General features: G+C 34.6%; 1 protein-coding gene across 2 annotated transcripts; it reads right to left on the reverse strand.

Annotated features, from left to right (window-relative positions):
* Window positions 1-1552: 1552 nt before the first annotated feature.
* Window positions 1553-23226, reverse strand: LOC141827633 (trafficking protein particle complex II-specific subunit 130 homolog). Of its 2 annotated transcripts, none has more exons than XM_074714924.1 (21): window positions 23096-23226; window positions 20971-21200; window positions 20685-20866; window positions 20264-20447; window positions 20029-20119; window positions 14013-14173; window positions 13254-13343; window positions 12963-13124; window positions 12322-12383; window positions 12149-12239; window positions 7510-7667; window positions 7183-7396; window positions 6108-6653; window positions 5549-5761; window positions 4931-5318; window positions 4764-4854; window positions 4589-4673; window positions 4109-4298; window positions 2541-2827; window positions 2054-2144; window positions 1553-1969 (listed from the first exon to the last, which is right to left on the reverse strand). In XM_074714924.1, exons 1-21 carry the CDS (start codon window positions 23157-23159, stop codon window positions 1794-1796), a joined length of 3756 nt encoding a protein of 1251 aa, XP_074571025.1. In that variant the 5' UTR covers window positions 23160-23226; the 3' UTR covers window positions 1553-1793. The 2 variants fall into 2 exon arrangements, with proteins under 2 accessions (XP_074571025.1, XP_074571023.1); XM_074714922.1 differs by having other exon boundaries at window positions 2541-2830.
* Window positions 23227-23401: the final 175 nt, after the last annotated feature.

Raw genomic sequence — 23401 nt, forward strand, 5'->3', positions numbered from 1 at the left:
TTATTTAATATTTTTTGAGATATTATGAACGTAAATATGATTTTATTAATTTTAATTTTGATTTTTTTATTAAAACTATATTAATAAGATTGTTAGACATGCATTTCTTCCTTCACTAGCCGAATAATGGATTAAAAACTTACCTGTTTCAATAAGATTTGAAGAAATGAAGGTAAGAATGTCGGATTACATTGTCGTAATAAGGCAGTGAGGACGGCTGGAGAGGCAGTGTGTAACAATCGCGACATCAGTCATGAGAACATTCGCATGCAGATTTTATTAATTTAGTCATCGAGGGGACTTGAACTGGAATTGTGTAAACAAATTGAATTTTATCATCAAATCAATTATACAGATTTATTTTTTTAATGATCAAATAATATATATACTACAGAAAAATTCTATATAATAGTAATAATGCATTAATATTATTAAAGAGAAAGATCGGAGGAGTTCACGAAAGTGAAAAAAGGAAAAAATCTGGAGGATATTTATATAAGTTTTTTATTTCATTCCTTCCTTTCATATGTTATGTTGAGACATTCATATCCTCGGGCATAGTTGAGTTGGTTATGACACAGGACAGATTTATTGAACTGGACAAGGATCGAATCACGACGAAACCGAGACAATGTCTTCCTCTGTAATGACCAACTGTAGCTTCCCGAATTACCTCCTCACAGATGATCGTGAGACCGATGATCGTGGAATCGACCGTGTTTACTTTTCTTTCCTCCAAGTAAACAAAGAGTTTAATGTTTGACAAAGAAAAGACACACCTTTGACATTCTAAAAAAGAAATTAACATTCTAAAACAAGGCATTCTTTTGTTTTCGCCCATTATTCGAATAATCAAAATTTATTCATTTCAAAAAAGAAAAGTAGTGAATTGTAAGGGGAAAAATTGTTCTTTTAAATGGACCGTTAAAACGTAACTTTTTCTCCAAAAGAGCCCCGATAATACAAAACATACCGAAGGCTTCGTATGTTAAATATTTTTGAGTTAAATTAAAAATTAAATGATTTTAAACAAACATTCGATCGATACCACCCATCCTCAATCTTTAAAAATCCATCACAATTAACCTCCTCACAAGAGAGGAATCGATTCCTATTAGAAACTACATTGCCCTAGGTTAGGCTAATAGAATAGTGCTCTCCCTAGGTGGCTTTCCATGTTACTTTAGCAGAAGCTAAACAAGAAAAAGGAAACGAAAACAATCTTTCCCTATTCCTTCCCAATGAATAAAACCAAACGAAACATGATTTTGATAGTTTCCCTGTTTCCACAGTACTAAGTTGAAGTCTTACGATTATGGATCAAAACAGTATCGAAAGAATGTGACTGGTAGATTGTGTGAAACAAAATAATATCTTGTGTTTTTTTTTTTTCCTTTTCCTGTTACTTTGGGTCGGATGCCCTACTTCATATAATTATCACATGAATCAATCTTTAACCAGAGTACTATGCACAATATTTGACAAAATCACACTAAGCAAAATTAACTGATATAATATGATAGAAATTTGATAGTAAGTTGGATATCAGAAAGAAGAAACGTGATCTTGTAGCAAAATGCAACGATGTGATGGAAATTTATAGGAAACTGGTCTCCCACGACACATCCACCACACGACATCCTCTTTGGCATACAATTTACATGTACAAGAATAATGGTACAAGCAAAACCCCTATCAAAGTTGCTACATGTTCTGTTGGAACCTAATTTTACAACCCAAAAATGCACGGAAGAATTAGCTACGTGTATACAAGTCACAAATTCCTAGTAAAATCATGCAGGAATACAGTACGAAGAGCTCAAGGTGGGAGGGAGTACACACACCAAGTGAGGCCCCGGTGGATTGCAACTGATGTTTGCATCATCCATTCCCGGCAAACCCAGCTGGGGGGGACGAACATGCCCAGAAACCAGTGGCATGCATGTCACTGTGATTTCTGTTCTTGAACCTGCATTGCTTGCATAGGTTAGCCGTGTTTGCCAGAGACCAACAAATTGAAGGAGAAGCATAAGATGAATGAGATAGGAAGGACCTCGTGCATTCGACAACAGTGCATATCCCATGGTCCTCCCAGCAATCATCCAGATTTCTGGATTGGCGTCAACTTCATAAAGCACCTCATCCTGCAGCATGAATTATCTGTGAATCTACAAACTATATGATCCATAGTTGAATAAATCATCAATCTAATGGAGCATAATACGGTTGATCCCTACAGAATCCTGGAGTTTGAGTTAGAGTCAGACATTTGCAATCTAGCAGTATAACATGTTTCTGAATAGTTGACAATCCTAAAGCAGGTGCTATTGATGAAATTATACAAACATAGATTTTTTCATAAAAAATATAGAACACATTTATTTACATGCACATTGTGTCAGACTTAATTTTATATATTTTGAACATTTCTATAAGAAAATTGTGAATGAAGTAGTTCCTTATTTAATAAGAAGCATCAATCTATTTCAAAACCTCAAAATTACTCGAGAACATATTAATGAATGATTCAAAGAGCTTACTTTACATGAGGATGATGGGCTAGCTTCAAGATCTTTCAGCCTTTCAACTCTCCATTTCATATTAATCAGTTGTCCAACTCTTAGACAATTAGAAGAAAAAGGAACAAAACCAACTGCGACACATGGATCAAGAATGGGCCTCTGTAAAGCAATAGCAACCTTAAAAAATAACTTGTCACTGCTTCCAAGCTTCAATGATGTAGGCGAATGTGCTCCATTACTTCTGACACCAGAAATTCCATACATAACATTCAAAATACTCTCTGCCTGGAGAACCTCATTTTGATCTGCTAGCAACAATAATATTAGATAGATAAGTTCTAAAATACAAGGCAAAGAAGTTTATAACCTGAAATTTAGAGACAAATAATCACTATATGAACTAACAAGATTATTTAAGTTAGTTCATATACAGTGAAAGTTGAACATGTTAAAACAATTTAGATGTGTATGAAAATTTTCAAGGATAAAAAATAAAAAATTTGTAGGCTGCTGACTGTCACCAATATGCATGAGCTAGAGCCTAGATCAGATTTACATTAATAGTTTGCTTTGCGTATGCTTGCCGACATAACATGTCCTGCTAGCAATAGTCTGGTACTCACAATGGTAGGGAAGTTAGCACACCCCTCTATATCAGTGTTCCAATATGTACATAATAAAATCTCTATTTATGTCCTAGTTTGACTATCACGAGACATCCAAAATCGCATTGAAGCACCAGGGGGTGGGGGACCTTTATCTCTTTTCACTTTTTGGCTCACCAGGGTGCAGGTGTGAAGTTTCCTATTGCAGATCAGGAATGCAATTGGAAATATTATATGTATTAACTATGATGTTTGACCCATCCCATTAGGGAGCAACCTCTATAAACCAGTTATTCAGTTTTAACCAGTCACAACTAACAAATGGGTTAGGTTCAATTGCTAAAGATCTAGAATGTAATTGAAAAAAAATATTAACTATGATGTATAATTGTATATATCCTGCTGGGAAACAAACAATATAAACCAGTCGTTCAGTTTTGATCAGTCACAACTGATATGTGAAGGTTCAGTTGTTAAAGATCTTAATACAGAGGAGACTAGGCATGACATAAAAACTGTTCTCTCATATAACAAGACAAAATGAGGAAAGGTGCCTCCAAATACAGGCTATATAACTACCTTACAGCTGCTGCTCAGCCAGCTTTGAATTATCCTCCAGTTTTAAGTAACATGGAAAAAAATTCTTCTAATGCATTTGCGGTTCCGTGCCATATGTTTTATTTAGATATGAATACACTCCACAACCCAAAAAAATGGTAGTGGAACTACATCTAAAATACAAAAAAAAAAAACTATAAGAAAAATAAAAAGGACTCTTTCTCTCTTCACAACATAAACTAAATTCCACACATTAGGCTGCATATGTTATATAATATATTGTGTGAAGAAGAGTTCAGTTCAGAAGAATGCCACAATCAAAAGTTAAAGATTGCCAACTGCATTAAACAAGGAAGAAAAGGGAGAAAAAAGACAGCCTATGCAGTAAGGATAAGCACTCTAAATCAGTGAAAACAAATGTACCTCCAATAGCCATATTATCTATACAAATGCTAAATAAAATTCCTGCAGTAGAAGATGGAGAAATGACAAGAGGGAAGAAACTCGAAACAGGTCTCCCATTTTCCTTCCTCACATGCACAAATCCAGCCTGAAGGTCTAACCAAGCATCATATAAGCACAAAATAGCTTTTACTTGGGAGTGTATCGTCACCTAGATAAGCAGAAAAATTTGGTAAGACACAAATTCAAGTAGTTATTAAAAGATAATCACAGAGTTACAGACATGTTCAAGAGAAAAATTGTTTTCTTTCCAGTAAATAATTTACAAGTTTTCAGAAAATTTGCAGAAGTGATGTCTATTTTCACAGCAAAAATACATGGGCGAGAAGAGGGAACCAAACATAAGAGAGGTTCATGCTGAATGACATTTAATAATAACCATACATGCCAGGGTAGTTTTTGCTTGTTAAATTAACATCATTTAGATATGGATAGTCAAACCTGCAAAAGTAAAGTGCCATCATTGCATTTATTGGCAACCCTTGTAGTGACATAGAATGGATCAGTGAAATGCACAGCAATGGTCCTGGTGTGAAGGGAAATATGGTAAAGTAAAATTAGTTAATCTCAAAAAAGTTGTGGCATATTATGTACATGATTAGAGAAGGAAAATTGCCTTTCAAATATTTGGTTTCGGAAAGCTCCAAATTCAAGTTTCAAGGCAATTGTTCTCATGCCATCAACGATGTTCTGCCTGTGAGGGCTATCTGCACATGAAAACTGTTCATGTGATATATTATCAGGTTTCCACATTGCTACCATATGGAAAGGAAATGACTGAACCTGCAGATGCTGCTCTCGCCATCCTGTCATCAATAGCATGGACTGGAAACCATAAGGTTGTAGTTGTGTCACTAGCCCAATCTGGCAATGCTATTTTACCATTTTCAATATAAAGCTGTTTAGGTTCTAGAGGATGAGTGTTGTTCTCCGTTATAGTGCTGGAATCATGTGCATGAACTTTATCCTCCATTGTATTTGCATACTCATTAATATCAATTGCATGAGACACATCAATCATCAACCCAGGACCAGTGTCTATGCTTAAAAGAGCACCCTTGAGAGAGTAGTTTATTGGCTTCACTATAAGTCCAAGCCATTGGAGTTCATTCATTAACAAAGCTGATGATACTGCAGCAGAAATATCCACTAGAGTTCTTGGCTTGAGCACCTGAAAGAAGACAGAATCCATGAGTTTTGCCACACTTATTGAAGTATAACATTATTGTGACTCTTTTTTTTTTCCTTCCATTTTATACACTCTCAACTCAGTGGAACCTGGAAACACTGTTTCATAGGGGATGCTAAATAACCAAAGAAAAGAAAACCTACTCTGAAATCCTAAATCCAAACAAACATTTATATGAAAAATGCTGCGCTTTAGCAACCAAAACTTATTACCTTCAGAACAGGTCTAGTTGGTTTCTCATAACTCATAAAATCATCATTATCTTGCGGCCCACCTTTTGAAAAGTTATGGGATCTAAACCTCAAGTTGCCGATCTGTCCTGTAAGAACTCCAAGAACATAGGAACCTGGCTTTTGTGGAGGCACATCAAGTTTGATGACATTCCTACCAGGTTTGAGAATATGAGCATCTGAACTTTTTATTGTCTGAATAAGACAAAATGTCAATTTAGGAATCTGCAATCTTTATTGTCTATAAAAGATACAGTTATTTTCAGCAAAAAGGAAAATTTCAAAACATGAAAACAAAATACGAAGTATCTGGCCAATGCTAATAAAAAAATCTTGGCATATTCTTCATTTAATCCGGTGTAAAAACACATACAAAGATGAAAAATGCTATATCGGATGATAGATAAACTTAATGAACCAGAGAAGAAATTGTGGTATGCGATCAACAATTAATCATTAAAAAGATAAAACAAAACATAATGAAAAACTTGTAACTAGCTTATTGCACAATGTTCATTGTACGACAAGATAGTAGGCAAACCTTGACACCTTCATCTGTATTAAGAGTATTTGTAAGTGTCAAGCTAAGAGACTCCAAAGTAATATCATCAGGAAAGCCACTCCAAACAGTTACTGAAAGTGTACCAGGGTCCCCATCACATAACTGAAGTGGTGGACCAGGATTGCCTGAAAATGTGATCAGCCATGAAACATCAAGGGGTACTGGATGTTTCATTTCACTATGTGCAAGACGAACAACCTCTGACTGAAAAGCTTGTCGCTCTTTAGCCAAGAATAAACCATCCTCCAGAGACAACAAGCGAACACAAGATGAGAGGTAGCCAGCTTGGTCATTAAGTATCTTCTGACACTCTGCCAGGTTTGGCAAGACTTCAGCCAAGAGGTCCTGCCACCCCTCCCCGGCATATAGAGCACAAACCTTCTCATAGGACTTTGCAGCTAAATCATAATTTCCATGTTTAAAGCATAAAGCTGCAATTTCTCCATCAAGTGCAACTCCATGCCTCTTCCACCATGAATGATGGTAATTATCAGCAGCTCCTTTTGTTAGTTCCATATACTTTTGCTGCCAGGAGATAAAAGCAAAGAAAAACTCTGTCAAAACATGATATTATATATAGTAGCTACATGTGTATTAAAACATATGAAAACAAACTAAAGGAGGTGACGAAGATGAACAGGATAAGCCAAAGCCTGGCCCAAGGTCAGCAGATAGATATCATAAATATTCTAATTGATGAATGGGTATGACCAAATTAATCTCACAGACTGTTGAATGAACAGAAAACTGTGGACTTGAAAAATAATAGCTCATCAACAATTATTTTCCTGGGTGAAATCATATGAATACTTATAAAGTTAATAGTTCAATATAGCACAAACTGGTAAAAGCAAGAAAAACTGAAAAAAAAAAGAAAAAAATTTGATTGGTTGGACATCCTAAAAATTATCAAGGAGCAGATGTAATGAGGGAATCTTCTAATAGCCAAAGAAGATATCATCATTCAGCTTCAAGAACCTTATTATTTTAGAATAACGAATTGAAATTTTAGAGAACATGTTTCACTTTTGACAAAAACCAGAAATAAACTTACTTCGAATTCTTCCAAAGAAGATAAGGATTTTAACAAATCTGGATCTGTAATTGTATTCTCCAGTGCATGCTCAGCTGCAACATGGACTTCCGATATTCTCATAGGGCGATCAAGGGATAAAGAACTTTCCAAATTTGGTCCAGAGTATGTTCTTGACATAGAATTTGCTTGGGTTGTACTTGGAGAAAATCTTTGGTGTCCATCTGTACCTGAACTGCCACATAAGAAATTATAAAAAAATAAATAAACAAGAACACATTTGCCCCCTATAATGGAAAACAAAACCAATGTGACAGCCAATATTTCTTCCTTGTTTGTATCCATTACCCATCTATTTGACGGTAATCAATTAACTCAGATAAGTTTCCAACAGAAAGGGAAGCCCTTCGTCTATTAGCCTCTCGTAGAAGTGAAGAAGGTTCTAGTGGCAATTGTTTTCTCTGAATATTAAAGTGCTTCATTCTGGGGTCAGCTTGAAGAATCATCTGCCACATAAAAAATAACATAGTGCTATGAATGCACTGGAAACTGAATTAAAGATGACTAATTTTAAACAAAAGAGGTGACTAATCTGAAACAAAAGGTTCATGTTGTTAAAACAATTAATGAATAAAAAAAGATTAATTCTAGAAAAAAATAGTTTTTAAAACTCAAAACTATGATAAGTTTAGGAATCATAGTTTTGTTCATAATAGTGTATCTAATCAGGTTAAAATTTGTATAAGAGATAGTTAATTGTGTTATTCGACAAAAATTTGAAATTTAAGATGCATGAATGAGGATTTTTTTTAATACCGATTTATCAAAATAGAAGTGAAATACAATGTTATTTAAATTATAGAGAAATTAAATCACTAAGTCATATCATGAAACTTTGAAAAAAGTGATTGAGAGAAGAATTAAAAGAAAATAAAAATCATTAATTCTAACTTAGGTTTCATGTTTAAAGCTCATTTAGAGATGTAGACAACTAATGGGAAATAGAGAGAGAAAAAAAAGATTTTTATGGATCTAGAAAAAGTATATAGAGAAATTGTTCTAATGGATTATAAAGAGAAAAAAGAATCTTTAATAATTATATTATTGTGATAAGGGATAATTTATGATAATGTAATAGTGCTAGATGTGACAGGCTTAATTTTAGCACCACTCGCCCGTGACACTTAGATAGCTTATTCTTGCAAAGTTGCTAAGTAAGCCTATCTACCTAAACCAACAAGAGAAGTTAAGAGAGATTAAGAGGGTTTGAAGGTTGGGATCAATTTGATCCGTGTATATTATATGTCAAGAAAGATTCTACAAAATATTTAGATAGTTTCATAATCAGAGGATTCAAAAGAAATATGTAGAATGATCTTAAAGAAGACCCTAGAAGAAAAGGCTAGGCAAAATAAATTGAGCCAAAGGGTGAATTAAGAATCTCTTTTGCGCTTGAAATTGGGTGGGTTGTGACATTCTCCACCACCTAAGCTCACGACGCCCTCGACGCATTTTCTTCCTTGTAGCACTTGACATGCTCGATGAATTACCATAATACATCCACTCATTGCCAACCCACCTCAATGTCTGCTAAGTTCTTTCACTTTACCAAGTATTTGATGTACTTTGAAATTCTATCCTTCGAGTGATCCTATTAGTAATGATGTACTCTACATGTTTATCATTGGAGATGAGAACAATTATTGGTGCACAGTTGGACTTGTTTTTGCTTTGGTCATCTTCGTCTTCGTGATAAGGTTTGAGAACGCTCACATGAAAGAGAAGATAAATTTTGAACTTTGGTGGAAGTTGTACTTGGTAAATACCTTTCCCACACATTTGACGATTGAGAAGGGACCTTCATATCTTCTCACCAACCGCTTGTGCATTTTCCGTGGGACTTAAATTGTTGGGTAAGAGTTTCATCAATATCATGTCACCTTCCTCAAATTCCATGCATTGCCTCTTCATGTTTGTCCATTTCTTCATAATTCTTGGTTGTTATGTCCAAACAAATCCTCGAAATCTCAGCTTGTTCATGCCACTCCTTAGCTAGCACGTAGGTTGTTGGGCTCCTCGCTTCACAAGTTAAGATAATGGCATTGGGTGTCATAGGTTATTGTCCGATCAGTCTTAAATGGACTTTTACCTGTTGCCTCGCTCCATTGTAACTTATACTAGAATTGAATTTCATCTAACAATTTTACTCAATTTTGTTGATGAGTGCTCACATAGTGCCATAAGTAAAACTCAAGTAGCCCATTGATGCACTCAGTTTACCCATCGCTTTAGGATGAAAGCTTGTAGAGAAATTAAAATGCGTCCCCAACAATTTGATAAGCTTGGTTCAAAATCATCCAACGTTTTGTGGAATTCCCTAAAGCTTCACCACATGTAGAAGGAATAATCACGTCACCTCATCCACATTACAGTCTAATGTGATATATTTGTTGAATCAATCAACTACTACCGTGATTCTTTCATACTCTTTGAACTTAGGTAAGGCCATAATGAAACCTATTGAGATACTTTGCCACAGCTGCTCTAGAATGGGTAGGGGTTCAAGTAACCTTGACTTAGTCTTATGGGCAAATCCACATACAAGTCTTATTGTCATCCCGCATCCGTGGCCAATAATATGTGTCCACCATGAGAGCTAGGGTCGGATGACTAGTCCATTTAGAATCATGACATTTCTTGATAATTTCCTTCCGCAAGTTATCATGTTTGGGAACAAAAATTTTGTTGTTGTGGTAAGAAGTAGGTCATAATCTACCCAAAAGCATCGTGCCTTCCCCTCTCTAGCCAACTTCAACAAACTCTAAGCAAGAGGATTATAGCTTAACTCTTCTTTGATGTGATTGGCAATTGTGCCTTTGGTTGACTAATGCTCAATGTTGGCAGCTCCACTTTCCTACTTAGTGCATCAACCACCACATTAATCTTTCTAAGCTTGTACTCAAGTTGGTAGTCAAAATCTACCAAGAATTCCTACCACTAAGTTTGCTTGAGATTGAGCTTCTTTTAAATCTCAAATTAACTTGCAATAATGTTGTTTGCTAGGATATTGAAGTGTGAACCCAGCAAATAATAGCATCATGTTTGAAGGCAATGTATGACAACAACCAGTTCCTTCTCCTGCACTGTGGAATGCCACTTAATGTCGTTTAACTTTCGGATTTCGAAGGCAATGGGCTGTCCCTCTCCTATAAGTACTTCATAATAGCAAATTCTGAGGCATTAGTGTGTACCTCAAATGGCTTAGTATGGTCGAGCAATAATAACACTGGTTCCTCTATGATAGTCTTCAACTCCTCAAACGCTTGGAACAATTCTATGTTCATTGTCATGAGCGATCCTTCTTGAAGAGAACAATCAAACACATGACTACTAGAAAAGCCTTTGATGAAACACTGATAGTACTTTACCAACCCAAAGATTGTAACCTTGGTGCATGTCTCCTAGTCTTCAATGGTCTTTACCTTGGCTTGATCATCATGAGCTTCCCATTGCAGATTCTATGACCAAGGAACTCTACCTCTTCTTAGGCAAATGAGCATTTCTACTGTTTGACATACAAGTCATTTATACATAACACTTGGAAGACTTGCTTAAGGCGTTGTATGTGATCTTCAAGAGTTGTGTTATACATTACAATGTCATCTAAGTAGACTACCACAAAGCGGTCAAGATAGGAGTGGAAGAGCGTATTCATTCGGATACAAAAAGTTATCAGTGCATTTGTAAGACTAAAGGGCATAACCAAGAATTCAAAGACACCATACCTTGTTACACATGTTGTCTTTGGCACATTCCTTGCTGCAATCTACACTTGGTAGTATCCTGACTGTAGGGTCTAGTTTAGAGAAGTATCAAGCTTTTCCTAATTGATCAAAAAGTTCAACTACCAAAGGGATGAGGTATTCGTTATGGCACTCTATACCTGATGCACATACGGAGAGACCCATCCTTTTTCTGAAACAATACATAGGCACCGAAGGGAGCCTTGGAAGGATGAATATAGCTCGAGTCTAGCAAGTCCAAGAATTGTTTGCACAACTCAACTATCTCAACTTCTCAAGTGGTGTCATGAGATAAGGTTCTATAGTCGGTGGCTTAGTACTTGGTTTTAACTCAATCTAATTATCTACCAGACGCCACGGCAAAAGCTTTTTTTTGGAAACGCTTGTGGCACAACTTGTGGCCTTTGGGATTGGCTCCTTGGCTTCCACATCATTCAACTCCCAGATAGTGGCAAGGTAGCTTGGATTTGACTTCAACACTCTATTTGAATTGTAGAGCTGATAGTGCATTGGACTCTACCTTGGTAGCATGCTCTGTAAGAGTTACACATGCTTTGTTTCTTGCAAGTATGTTGAGGGAGTTAGTTGTTGGTGGAGGAAATGCAGGCACTTCGTCAAAGAACTCAAATCATAGCACCACTTGGAAGTCATCCATCGACACAATAGAGAAATCTAGGATTCCTTTCAATGCATGATCAACTTTGGAAGGGCTAAAGTCTAGAACAACTTCCTTCAATTGATTGAATAGCTCCTCTAGATACATAGCTACCTCGTCATCTTTTTCTTCTTCATCTCCTTCTTCCACCTCTACATCACTATTAACACCTTGTGTCGCCACTACGGCATGATACTTAAACCATATTATTCCCACAGGCTATCAAAACTCCAGCTTGGAATGACATTTCAAATTATGTTCAACAATAAACCTTTAATTGCTAATTGCTCTTTTCTTTTGTAAACCTACTTGCATCATCTAGAAAATTTCAAATCTTTTATATATTGAAATTGATTGAAACTATATTTTATTGTTTAATTAGATGAGTGGAAATTCAGTTTCTAGAAATAAAGAAAGTCACTGAAGATAGTTAGGTCGAAATCAATTTTTTTTTCACAATCAATATAAGTTTCATTCAAGTCATTTAGAAACATGATAATATGTAACCAAGAAAAAGAGACAAACATGCCTTTTCCTTTGCAAGCACTTTAGCTGAAGCATCTTCTGGAACAGCTGGCCAAATAGATGGCTTTGGCCAGGGCAACATGCTTAGCGAAGCACTGTTTGTTTATCAATAACTGTAATAAGTAATCATTTTTCTACAACAGAAAATTAAAAGAAGAAATAATGTGCTCACGGTACCTGTTGACAGGACTTTTCTCTATTTCAACTCCATAACCAATCAAATATGCAAGTCTCATGAACTGTCATGCCAACAATAATATTAGAATTGTCTTTTGATGTAGCAATTGAAAATCATTCAGACAACTTAAATAAAAAACAAGTAAAAAGTGATAACACTCAGTCATTTGAGCAGGCATGCTTCTGAAAAGCTATAAGAATGAAAGTGTATTTTGCCACAGGAAAGCATTAACAGAAAGGCACATTTCATATGCCACATCTCAAATAAACCTGAAGTAAGATCTCCAAGTAAACTATAATATCGTTCAGGTGTCCAACTATTATAAAAAGGTATAAATTGTACAAAACAATGTGAACCAAATTGGTTTCTTCACAGTTTGAATATATAACCCATGGATGGATAGCTATCTTGATTTTCATCAAAAGTAGAGAAGAAAGGCCAATGCCAAGGTTGGAAAACATTGCCTTTTTAAAGTATCAAAAAGCTTCAAAAGATCTCTTTGTATTTGTAATCCAATACCCATTTGTAATTATAGGTATCGAGGGATGAAAATATAAAGGCTCAAGAAAAAAGCATAAAATATAAAGGCTCAAGAAAAAGCATAAATGCAAAGTCAAGGAATTCTATAAATCAAATTTACCTTAATGCGACAAAGTGAATAAAGGTCTCCATGTAAACGATAAAATTCCTTCTCATTATCAGGTGCAGCAAGTCCATCATCAGAAATTGACGAAGTTGAATTGATAATAGCTATGCAACCACTTATCACCCACACTTCACGCAAACAGAAAGGAAGGGTATTCTAAAAGAACAAAGAAACACATTATATGGAAACCAATATTTAATTCTCATATAAGATATTAAGTAATGATGAATTTTTAAATTTTCAGATAGATGAAAAGGAGATCATATGATTGGTTGAACCACGTACTTCATGCAAAGCCAGTGTCTTTGAGAAGCTGATAATGAATGAATAGCCCCTCATAACGATCTCTAATGGACGACCTAATCTAAATAGTAGCTGCAACATGGAAGGAACACAATGGGATGAGCATAGAATACCTTATACAGCACTAAAATAAATAAGATGAGTCCTAATATTAAATAAACCTGCAATCCATTTACAATCTTGACATAAACAAGAGAAGTTTAGTAAAACTAAGTGTCACACAAAGACAATCACATATCTAATTTCTGAAAAGCAAAGGAGGTTGGCAGACTAACGTGTGATTTCAACTAGATATTGATAAAGAAGAGCAGATAAACCATATTAAATTGATTGATGATATCACACAGCTGCAGATTACTATATATTTGAGAAATAGAAGCGGAAAGAGGAAAAAAAACCAGATTTTCATCTTATCCACTTGAATATCAAGATAAAACTACAATGCAGCAAAACTATTGACTACAGCAACTCAATAGAAAAGGAAGCTGTGGTTCTAAAAAAGATGAATCATTTAAAAGAGAAAGGTAAGTTTGGTACAAAAAAGAAAACACCCAAGAATAATTTCCATAACAAGCTAAAAATAATAGTTGTATGCTTGGCAATGTCACAGATGCATAAATGGAATCTTTCTTCAGTTCTTCTCAACTGATCATCAGTGGACAGTTTGAAAATGATCTCTGTATTCATGAAAAAAAATTAGAAGCAAAAAATGCACATTAGTGTAAATTTCAATGTGCAAACCTTCGCTTGGCATGCAAATAAATATTGTCTGAACTCAAATTCTCTGAATGAATCATCCTGGACAATTTGAGATAAAGGTTTGAATGCAGGCTTCAATAATGCAGCCTGATCATCACCATGTTCCAATCCTCCAAAATCCCTTTGTTTTCCAGGAGTACTAACTGTATTTGTGCAAAGAACAAGTCAGATAAATTATCATGCAGGGCTATGAATAAATGAACTGGATATCCCTACATAATATAGAAAAAACAATAGTTTACAGCGCACTACTCAAAAGTGAAAAAGATAGAACATAAATAAGCAAAGGCAGTGCCAGGAGCCGAGAAGTTATTCTCTGAAAAAGAATTAGCATAAACCAATCTTTCTTCCTTGTAGCTCACATGAAAAGACAAAGCACAATGGAAGAGAAAATTTTTGCTTTCCAGAGTTCAAAATCAGAAGGAAAAAGGGATTAGAAACACCACAGTGCTAGACTGCCATCTTGGTTATTTTTGAACTGGAATCCTGACACTACTACACCAAAGACAGTAATGAATTGGGTTGGAGCTCATTTCATCCTAAAGTGACTATTCATTTGGAAGAGAAAATTTTTGCTTTCCACAGTTCAAAATCAGAAGGAAAAAGGGATTAGCAACACCACAGTGCTAGACTGCCATCTGGGTTATTTTTGGACTGGAATCCTGACACTACTGCACCAATGACAGTAATGAATTGGGTTGGAGCTTATTTCATCCTAAAGTGACTATACATTTGGAAGAAAGATAACCTCTTAATTTTAAAAGTCAATGGATCAATGCACTTGTCCATGTGAGACTAAATGATTTTGCAAGATCCTAATTTCAATATGCAGTGTCACGCCCATCACTCAAAAGGTATGGTCCTATTCCAATAGCATGTTGAACGAAGGTGGAGCTCACTCCATTCGAAAAGGATTAGTCATTTGGGGCGAGGCATAATGGATCACCATATTTTCCGGTGTGGCTAATGGACATTGAGCATCCTAGCATCAATAGAAAATATCATATATTTAGTGATTAATGGAACAACAACAACAACCAAGCTTTATCCCAATAAGTGGGGTCGGCTATATGGATCCTTCTACGTCATTGAGCTCTATCCCCTATTATATCATTATTTATATTTAAATAAATTTTATCTTGTTTTATTATTATTAATCAAGTCTTTTTTTTATCTTCCTCTTCTTCGTTTGATGTGCACATTTGTTATAGTTTTACATCGTCTAACTGGAGTATTTATTAGTCGTCTAAGTACATGTTCGTACCATCTTAAAAATATCTCCCGGAATTTTCCTTCAATGGGTGCAACCTCGACTTTCTTTCTAATATTTTTATTTCTTATATTGTTCATCATTGAACGTCCACATATTCACCTTAACATCTTTATCTCTGTAACTCTCATCTTTTGTTTATGTGCTCAAGTCATAGTCTAACATTTAACTTCATATAATATAGTGGATCTAACCGCTGTTTTATAAAACTTTCCTTTAAGTTTTAGAGGTACTTTACAATCAGACAAAACACCTGATGATTTCCTCTATTTCAACCATCCTGCTTATATTCTATGTAAAACATCTCTCTCAAGCTCTCCATCCTTTTGCAAAAGTGATTTTAAGTATTTAAAACTCTCAGTTACAGATAATTCGTCATCTCATATCTTAACAATTGTCTCATTACGTCTAATATTACTAAACTTAAATTTCATATATTCTGTCTTTAATCTACTAAGCCTAAAACCTTTTACTTATAGCGTTTTCCATCAAAATTCGAGTTTAGTATTTACTCATTCACGTGTTTCATCTACCAAAATAATATTATCTGCAAATAACATACATTGCGGTACCGTATCTTGGATGTGTCTAGTGAGTTCATCCATAATTAGTATAAAAAATAGGGACTTAGTGCGGATCCTCGATATAACCCTATCTTTATGGGAAATGCTTCAGTTTCTCCACATGAAGTATTCACTCTTGTCATTATATCCTCATATATATTCTTAATTAGTTCAATATGTGTTATGCTAACACTTTTCTTTTTTAAAATTATCTATATAATTTCCCTTGGGACCCTATCATAAATTTTTCTAGGTTGACGAATACTATAAGTCTTGCTTTATTCCCGATACCTTTCAATTAATTACCTGAGAAGATGTATAACTTCTATTATCGACCTTATAGGCATAAATCCAAATTGATTTTGGGTTACCATGGTGTCCTTCCTTAGTCTTTTTTCTATTACTCTTTCCCAAAGTTTCATAGTATGACTCATTAGTTTAATACCTCTATAGTTTGCACAATTTTATACATCTTATTTATTCTTATATAAAGGAACTAGAATACTTATCCTCCACTAATCGGACATTTTTTTAGTTTTCAATATCAGGTTGAATAACTATGTAAGTTATTCAATACCTTGTTTCCCTAGACACTTTCATATCTCTGTCAAAATATCATCTGATTTAAATGTTTTTCCATTTTGCATTTTATTTAAAATTTGTTCTACAATTTAGTGATTAATGGAAGATGTATTAAAATGTGAAACAAGCGATAAAAGACAATTCTAATATAATGAAGTTTTGTTCGTCATTTGGAACTAGTTGCAGTTGAAAATTTTTACTTTCATTAAACATTTTGACCAATCAGTGAGGATCACACTAAATAACCATTGCAACAACACCATCCTTTAAGACTGAACTCAACATCAATTTTACTATCATATTAAATGTTTTCTACAAACATATAACAAGAATGAATAGTTGAAACTTCAGCTAGATATATGAAATAGAAAAAAAAGGAAAATAAATTCTATTCAACAACTTCAGTTATCCATCTGTACGATGCAAATTTTAGTGGAACAAAATACTCTTGAATCCAATAAGTTCATAATCAAAATCACATATAGATGCACAAATGCAAATATAAATTCATAGACAAACATATTAATGAAATGGAAAAGAAATGAAAATGTTGTACAAATGCACAAACATAATGATATAGGAAAAAAATGATGTGTATAAATGGTATATGTTGTTCTATTTTTATTCAATGATTCCTTTTTGGTATATGCTATTTGCAAATGGTAATATGTTAATCAACAAGAGTGTAATTAGTTAAAATTTAAAGATCTAATGATGGAGAAAATCTTAACAACCTTAGGCTTTTAAGATAAGTATAACAAAAACTGAATATATGAAATGTAGTTTTAGTCATGGTTTCAAATCTTGAGTCGTGACAATTAGTGCAGGCAAAATTATTCATTCTGCTTGCTAACCAACACTTGAGAAACTCGGATGCCCTAGTATGAGTTCTTTTGCAATTCTACCTTTGTTTAGATTGTCTTTTGCAAGCTCGAGAGTCTCCTGGATTGCCAGGATAAAACCTTTTGATCGAGTTGCGAGGTCTTCCACCTTTGTCGCAAGAGGACTAAGTGTCTATAGTCATTCAACGACCCTCCACCCAAGCGATGAGCTTCTTTTTTGAGACCTAATGCAACTATCCACCCAAGTAGTGACTTCCTTCCCTTAAGCAACTCATTCCATAACCAAACACAACACTCCACCTGGGCCATAAGCACCTTCTGCGACCCAACAAGACCTTATGCCCAAGCTATGAGCTCCTTCTGCCAACCAGGTAAACTTCCTTTACTCATTTTCTTCTTCTTCCTTTCCTCTCTTCATCCTTGTTGACATGATTGAAACTGAAAGACATAATATTGAAACCAAATGATTCGAGTTAGAGATTAACGCTCCAACACAGGTCAACATTTTAAGCTTGGGTTTTAGTATCAATAAAAGAGTTGATGGCATACTTAGGATGGTTGAACATGAAACCTACAAGAGTTCAAAAGTATCTTTATCTATTATTCAATAGAAAAAGGATATTAATCATTAATAGGATGAAGAATGAGACAGGAGCTTTTGTAGTTTTGTGTGATTGTTGTGTCCTTAAATTAAAACAAAAAAATTTATAAAATTATGGTATGCCCCATCAAATTAGATAAATCAGTTGTTGGAGCTATTAGGAAAAAAAATAAGTAAAAAGTTATTGTAGCAAAATAGGAAAAAAAATCTAAGATGGATATGAAGTTATTGAAAAGGATAAAATAAAAATACAATTTAAGAGCAATTAAGTGTAGTTCTAATATGTGATAAAATGAGAGAAAAAAGGTTGAGCTAGTACACAACGATAAATTTTAAAATTAGAAAGTTGATCCTATTAGAGCGTAAAGTGAAACAAATAGGAGACAAAAAAAGATATTAGCCAATATAATAGAAAATATTAATTAATTACAAGTATATTTTATTACATAAAGCTTAACAGAGGAATACAGGTCGTGATTTAAATTTCGTGTCATGTCGGTCAACATGGATGGAATTTACCGTTTCACTAGTCAATTGGCACCGCGACTGCGAGGGTGCCGCAACCCTCATAGCAGCCTCCGTGGGATCCCGGAGGGTGTCATGACCCCTGCAACGGCCTTCGCAGTGGCACAAAGGATATTGCAACCTCCGCGGGGGCACGAAGAGTGTCACAGCCTCCGCGGGATCGTGGCAGCAGCCATAATTTTTTATTATTATTTTAATTTTAGAGGATAATCTTAAAAATTAATAAAATATTTTATAAAATAATTTACAATTTTTAATATACATTGAAAATTGAATGTGAATTTAAAATAATCTAAATTTTTTTCAAAATAAATTCTTAAGCATTTTAAATGAATTTTTTAAAAATAAAAATTTACAAAATACATTCAAAAAATTATTTATGACCTTTAAATAATTTTATAATTATCTTTTAGCCTTTCAAATAATTTTATAATTTAGAATTACTTATTTTTTAAAAATTAATTATTTTAAGAATTACTTTTATATTTTTAAAGATTAATTATATATTTTAATAATTAAAAATAATTTTTAAATTTATGCCTTTTTGTAGCTACTGTAAAAATTTAATAGACATCAAAATCTTATGAGAAAATATCGAAATATGGACTTAACATCTCAACACCTAAAATATAACATCAATAGTGAACATATATAACAATCAAATATTAATAAAATTAATTTTTAATTAATATACACTTATATTTTAAAAAAAAACAAGGGGAGTTTTGACACAACGGTAAAGTTAATGTCATGTAACTTTGTGGTCACGGATTCGAGTCGTGGAAACAACCTCTTGCGACATAGGATAAGGTTGCATACAATAGACCAAATGTAATTCGACCCTTCCCAGAACCCCGCATTGGCGAGAACTTCATGCACTGAGTTGCTCTTTATTTAAAATTTTAAAAAAGTAATATTGGCATAGCATTGCCAAAACCGTATTGTTCTGGTTTGGGATCAAAACTCTGATACGGCTCAAAATTTTAAACCTTGATACAAGCTAAACCCAAATAGTTGGGACCAAAGATTAAATTTTCATTTTGTGTTGATAGACAAGCGAAATATTTTGCTTTGCCCATGAGCTAACATATGAAACAACTCAAGATGATGAAGTTGATCAAAATCTTCCATGATGAAGGCGATGCAATAAAGGCTTCCTCGAGCCATCTAAGATTTCCCACGATGTTATGTAAAGTTAGACTTGGGTATGCAACCGTTCCACAAAGATAGCAATGCAGCAAAAGGTGGCAACAAGGCTTCTATAAGGTGGGTGATAAAGGTTAGGGCCTGATACTCCCATTCTCTTCTTCCTTTTCGTTATTTAATCTCCTTCCACTTCTCTTATTTGATTATTCTTCTCCACCCTAGTGCTCTGGCATAGCAAATTGGTATGTCTAGCATTACATTGCAACTATCTCATTTTGTCTATGGACCTAACTCGGTTTAGAATGAGATTTCAAATCTTAATAGGGACAGCCATTGTTTGATAATGATGATGATGATTCACTTGTAAGATTATTATACAGGATGTTTTTATATAAGAATATTATTCCTAAATTTAACATATTGGGTAGCTAAAGTATTGTTTGCCAAAATGAGAAAAATAAAAAATAACCTGTTTCTATATAGCAAAGTTCAAGCTCATCATATTCACGTAATGAATCTTCATGGAGATGTGCCATCTCAAACATAAAAGCCAAGCTCTCCTGGAATATAAGGTCAGATGCAATGAGAAATTGCAAAAAAAGAAGGAAAAAAAAGAGAGAGAGATAATTTTTAGGAAAAGAAAACATAGCAAACAGTTTAATATTCCATATCGATGTTAATAAGATCGAACTAAGGTGTGGTACCTTCAAAATAAAGAAATTACAGAAGTTCCAGACTGGCATTAGACGTTGTTCACTCATTTTCCTTATTTCCTCTTCATAAAACTGAACACGTCTGTCTAATGTATTTCTAATAGATTCCACTATCTTGAAATCAAAGTCCTCCCAGAAGCTTGCATCTACTCCGTTTAAGTCTAATTTACAACACCTGAGAAGAAACATAAGGAATCCCCCCATAACACAGTAATTAGAGTAGTTCAAATAACCATAGGTAAAAAAAATTAAGACATTTGGTTTAAGCTTCATCCAGACAATGGAACTTCATCAAATGTAATAATTAGCAACGACTTCAATCATGAATCAAGCATGCAACAACAAACAAATATTGCATGTTGTAATATGGATTTCATAAGGTCAACTATGTATATGGAAAGCCATGACACACCTTTCTCTTTTTTTGGTGTTAAAATCAACCTCCAGTCTTGCATAAACCTTCTTTGCATTTTTAGTTGCTTGGTCATTATTGGGATGTGCTTTTGATACAAAGACAATAAACCATTCGCGTTCCTCATTTTGCACAATTAACTTCAACCTAGGCTTTAGGATCGTCTTGAATTCATCAAGGTCCTGAGAATTGTAATCACAACAATCATAAATTTAAAGAATAATTAACATGATTTATACATTTGAAAAAGAATAGAGTCGTCTGACATCTACACTTTAATAATTACCTCACAACTAACTAGAACAATAGTTGCATACGGTTCTCGAAACCAAAAGAGGTACTGTTCTTGGGGAAACCGGCTACGCAACCTTGAATCAGTGGTTAATATGAACTCAGCCTGAAGATTCTCCACATAGACAGGATTCCTTGTCTTGTTATTTAAACTGGCCTTCTTCAAAGGCAAGCGTCTTTCTAAACCTTCTTTTACGCTAGGCCACAAGTCACTCACATCTTCAACTGGGAAAAGAAGAAACCAGGAGACATTATCAATAAGAAAAAGTAAATAAGTAAAAATGCATGAGAATCTTTAGGTACAATAACAGGACAAAGTAATATAAAATTGTTAGGATTTCCTTTTTTTTTTTCTATGTGCCCGACTACTAATGATTGATGAAAAAAAGTTCAAAGCAGTCCTATTCTTGACAGAAATATAATAAATAAATCAGCTCTATACTCCAGTCTGTATTCCTCTTGTCACTCATCATTCCTTTCAGTGTAATACTTTTCAATTACTAGTTATTTAGCCAAATTCACTTCTACTAGACAAAATAAAGAATTTAACTCAGCTAGTTAAAGTTCAAATTAATTTAAGATCAAAATTGAAGTCTGGCTTCTAATCATTTTGACTCATCCTTAAGGAACCCTTTGCTCCATGGAACAAGAAGGCAAATATAACTAAATCCTATTGGTATAACTTTTCAAAACATAAATTTATGAAACACAAAACTTAGGAGTTAGTGGCTACCTCCAATTATAGAGTAAAGATGAAAAGTGTGATATCTGGGCTACCATTCGCATTTGTGTCAAGATTTCCAATGTGCTAAGGGTGTCTAGGCACACCCATGACTTTGCAATTAGAAGTTGATCAATACAGACAAGAACATCCTAACATGTTATTGGCATCCATAAACTCCAGTTAGATCCTTATAAGCTTATAGATGAGTTTATCAATATGGCTCCAAAAGGATGTAATGCAAACATGGAAAGCTGAATGATCAAAAGAAAGTACAGGTATTGGTTTGAGTATTAGGTGGTGTATTTAAAATCTGACTAAATGATCAGCTGGAAATCCAAGGCCGTGACAGTTCGTGGGGATCATGGATTATCCCTATTGTATTGGAGTCTACGCCTGTTCATCCAGAAAAACCATGAACTGCCAAGCCCATTTATTCACTGGTTGGTCCAACTTCAAAACACTGGTTCAAAAAAAAAAAATTCCTGATTCAAACTCCCCAGCCAACAACACACCTATTAAAGTGGAAGCTGAAGGGTGAAGGGAAAAGGAGGTGCATACTAATAAGCTAACCAGAAAGATTGAACTCGACATTATATGAGATGGAAGTAAGAATGCTAGAATAAATATCATTCTTCTACAAGTAATGTCACAGAATTTGACTCATCAGACCCAACAGTAATACAGCATACATGTTATCAATTTAGAGATTAAAGGTAGCATTCACCAGCAATTTGGATCACAAGGTTCAGAAGCAAAGTAGCAAAAAATTGCACTCTTCTATCCTCACACACAAAATTTTTCATTGAAGTGACATGAGCAAAAAGACATGCATTTGGAATTTAGAAATATCACCAAAAGTGTTCTAGATAAATAATTAGTCTCTACTAGACAGATCTACGTAATTAAAAGAGATGGCCAAAGATTGCCAGACTGGATTTGAGCAATTTGAAATTTGAACTCCCCTGACAATCAATAACTCCCTAATTTCATTTTATTTTCACCGAAAAATGACAGACCAACCACATAATTCAAGTACAAACTTGATGCATCAGCAAAGAAAAAAATATTAGATTGCAACTATGCATCAAACTTCTGCAGAAAATAGGCGAAACAATGAAATCGAAGCTAGATTACTCTAAATACTGAAACCATGGTCACTGATTATCTAGTTGAAGACAGATAGGAGCAGATTCCGCCAGAAAAAAAACTCCCATAAATTTCATAGCAGACTAGGTCTACAGCCCATCAAAAGTATCGCGGCTCTTCCAATTACCAGATTTCAAGCAGGATCACTATATTAATCTCCAAGTCGGTGCTAGGAACGAAGAGAAGGACGCAGATCCGAGCAGATCTAGGGTTTTCATAATTCGGTTACAGGAAGAGTGAGATGGGGTACCTGCCACGACGAGGCGATCGGAGGTGTTCTTGATGGCCTGGAATTGGGCGAGGTAATTCGCCATGGCGGCGGACGGCGGCCGTCACCAGGCTCGCATTCACCGGCTTCGGTGTCGGAACAGCGAGATCGCCGGCAGCCGCGACAGCGAAACACAAATATAAAAGAAAATGGGCGAATAATCTTATATATATTATATATGCCCTCAGGAGAACAAGATTTTCCTGAGTGTCTCTTTTAAGTTTTTCAACTAGGATTATTTATGGAAATATGTACATGGCCCATTCAAGAAGGATTAGAGCATGGCCC

Source organism: Curcuma longa, chromosome 4, assembly GCF_044706935.1.
Source record: "Curcuma longa cultivar G26 ecotype Majalengka, Jawa Barat chromosome 4, ITB_CL_G26_1.1, whole genome shotgun sequence".
In the NCBI taxonomy this organism is placed as follows: domain Eukaryota; kingdom Viridiplantae; phylum Streptophyta; class Magnoliopsida; order Zingiberales; family Zingiberaceae; genus Curcuma; species Curcuma longa.